This window comes from Mus caroli, chromosome 6, assembly GCF_900094665.2.
Source record: "Mus caroli chromosome 6, CAROLI_EIJ_v1.1, whole genome shotgun sequence".
In the NCBI taxonomy this organism is placed as follows: Eukaryota; Metazoa; Chordata; class Mammalia; order Rodentia; family Muridae; genus Mus; species Mus caroli.
Window position 1 is genome coordinate 83,103,696 of NC_034575.1, and position 1,976 is coordinate 83,105,671.

General features: G+C 46.7%; 1 protein-coding gene across 1 annotated transcript in view; it reads left to right on the forward strand.

The window, feature by feature from the left end:
• Positions 1–1,178: 1,178 nt before the first annotated feature.
• The window catches only part of Nfu1 (NFU1 iron-sulfur cluster scaffold), a 36,175-nt gene continuing 35,377 nt past the window's right edge, over positions 1,179–1,976 (forward strand). The window contains exon 1 of the mRNA XM_021164105.1: positions 1,179–1,296. Coding sequence (XP_021019764.1) covers positions 1,238–1,296 — 59 coding nt within the window. The 5' untranslated portion in view covers positions 1,179–1,237. The remainder of the gene's footprint in view (positions 1,297–1,976) is intronic.

A 1,976-nucleotide genomic window follows, 5' to 3' on the forward strand; every position in this document is an offset into this window, starting at 1 on the left:
CTAGGACTTTGGGTTTGTGTATTTATTTAATTACACATTTTTGTTTATATTACATTGTTTTTGTTTTTTATTTTATTTATACATATCTTTTTAAATTTTTCTCTCTTTCCCTTTCTTCATCCCTCCCTCCCTGCTTTGCACAGTAGGTCCCTTTTCATATATATTATGGCTTCCAGTGTTGTCGATAGCCCTGGGGCTAATTATATTTGATGTTAATTCTGTTTTCCTGTGGGTGGTTTTGAACCAGGAATGAGTCAGTGCTCAAGTGATTTCCTGTAAACCTGCTTCCCACCTTAATTTGTAAAATAAAGGAGAACTGATGATTGGGCAGATAAAAGGGAAGGTGGAATGGAAGGTGGAGAAAGAAGAAGGAAAAAATGGAAGAAGGAGAGGACGCAGAGGAGGAGGAGGAAGAAGAAAAGCGGAGCAGAAGCACATGGCCTGGAGAAACTGCAAGTTCTAAGGGGTCTCATAGATGTGGAAGATGGTAGTGTAGCGGTAGATCTGCCCAAACTAGGCGCACATATGTATTCATATTAACTGTGTTGTGTTTTCATTGCTGAGGCATATTTGGATTGGAGATTTACCGCAACATTCCAGTTTTGTATTTTCTTTTTTTTTTTTAAGATTTATTTATTTATTTATCTGTAAGTACACTGTCATTGTCTTCAGACACTCCAGAAGAGGGAGTCAGATCTCGTTAGGGATGATTGTGAGCCACCATGTGGTTGCTGGGATTTGAACTCCGGACCTTCAGAAGAGCAGTCGGGTGCTCTTACCCACTGAGCCATCTCACCAGCCCTAGTTTTGTATTTTCACGGGACACTTGCATATGTGAACAAGTGTGTCTCTGCACTTATATGCATTTCTTGAACTCTTTTCCTTGTTTGTTTTGTCCTGTTCTGATGTGTTAGGTTTTGTTATGTTACATATATCACATATTCCCTTAGAAGCCTGTTTGTTTTCTAATGAGAGACAGAAAGGGGGTGAATTCGGAGGGGAGGTGTGGGGAAATTGGAGGAAATAGAGGAAAGGGAAACTGTAATCTGGATATATTATGTGAGGGAAAAAAAATCTACTTTCAGTTAAAAGGAGGGGGGAAAGGCCACCTGCAGTACCGCACTCAACCTTTAAGGAACCGGCGTCCCCGGACCGCCCTCTCTGCAGGGCCTGAGTCTGCGTAGGACTTGGAGACCTGAAGGAGGCGGGTCCGCGCAAGCGCACTGGCACTGAAGTGATGGCGGCGGCCGAGCGGGCCTGGGGAGCAGCGGTCGGTGTAGCCCGGCTGTGCAGGCGGTAGGTGTTGGCTCCCTAGCCAGCAGATCCCTGTCTCTGCCTTCTCACAGGCAGGAGCTGGCGTCTGAGGGAGCCTTGTCCTGGCTCCAGAGCCCGAGGCCAGCCACTTTCCACGGACGTCCCTTGTAAACCCCACGGGAATGTGACTCCGAAGGGAAGAGCGGTCCCGGGGTTGTGTCGTGTCCTGTCGTGCCCTTTCCAGGGAGGTCACGGCTCGGAGAGAAGTGAGTGACTCGAGGGAGTCCACCGCCCAGGCTTGTGCGAGTACCTCCTGTTCCTCTTCTAGAGCCACTCCCGCAGATATCTGTCAGACCCGCGTGTGACAACTATAGAAAGGGGCCTGACAGAATGCTGATGCCAACTTGAAGTTTCAAATGCATTTCATCAGGCTAGCATAGAAGCCCTCATCTGTCATCCCAATACTTGAAAGGTGATGGCAGGAAGTCCAGGAGTTCAAGGCCAGGTTGGACTATTTATGAGACATCCTCCACCCCCTTCCCCCCGTTTTAAAACTCCTAAATGTATCTCATAAAAAAGCAGATTAACAGAAGGATTTTGTGGGTTATCCTCTGCCCACCTGTTTTCGATCACTCCCCTTCAGTTACTTTACTCAGGATCGGTTAGATTTCAAAACTTCCTGCCAGAGTATACTTCTGGTTTATCCACGCTTGCTGTTTTTT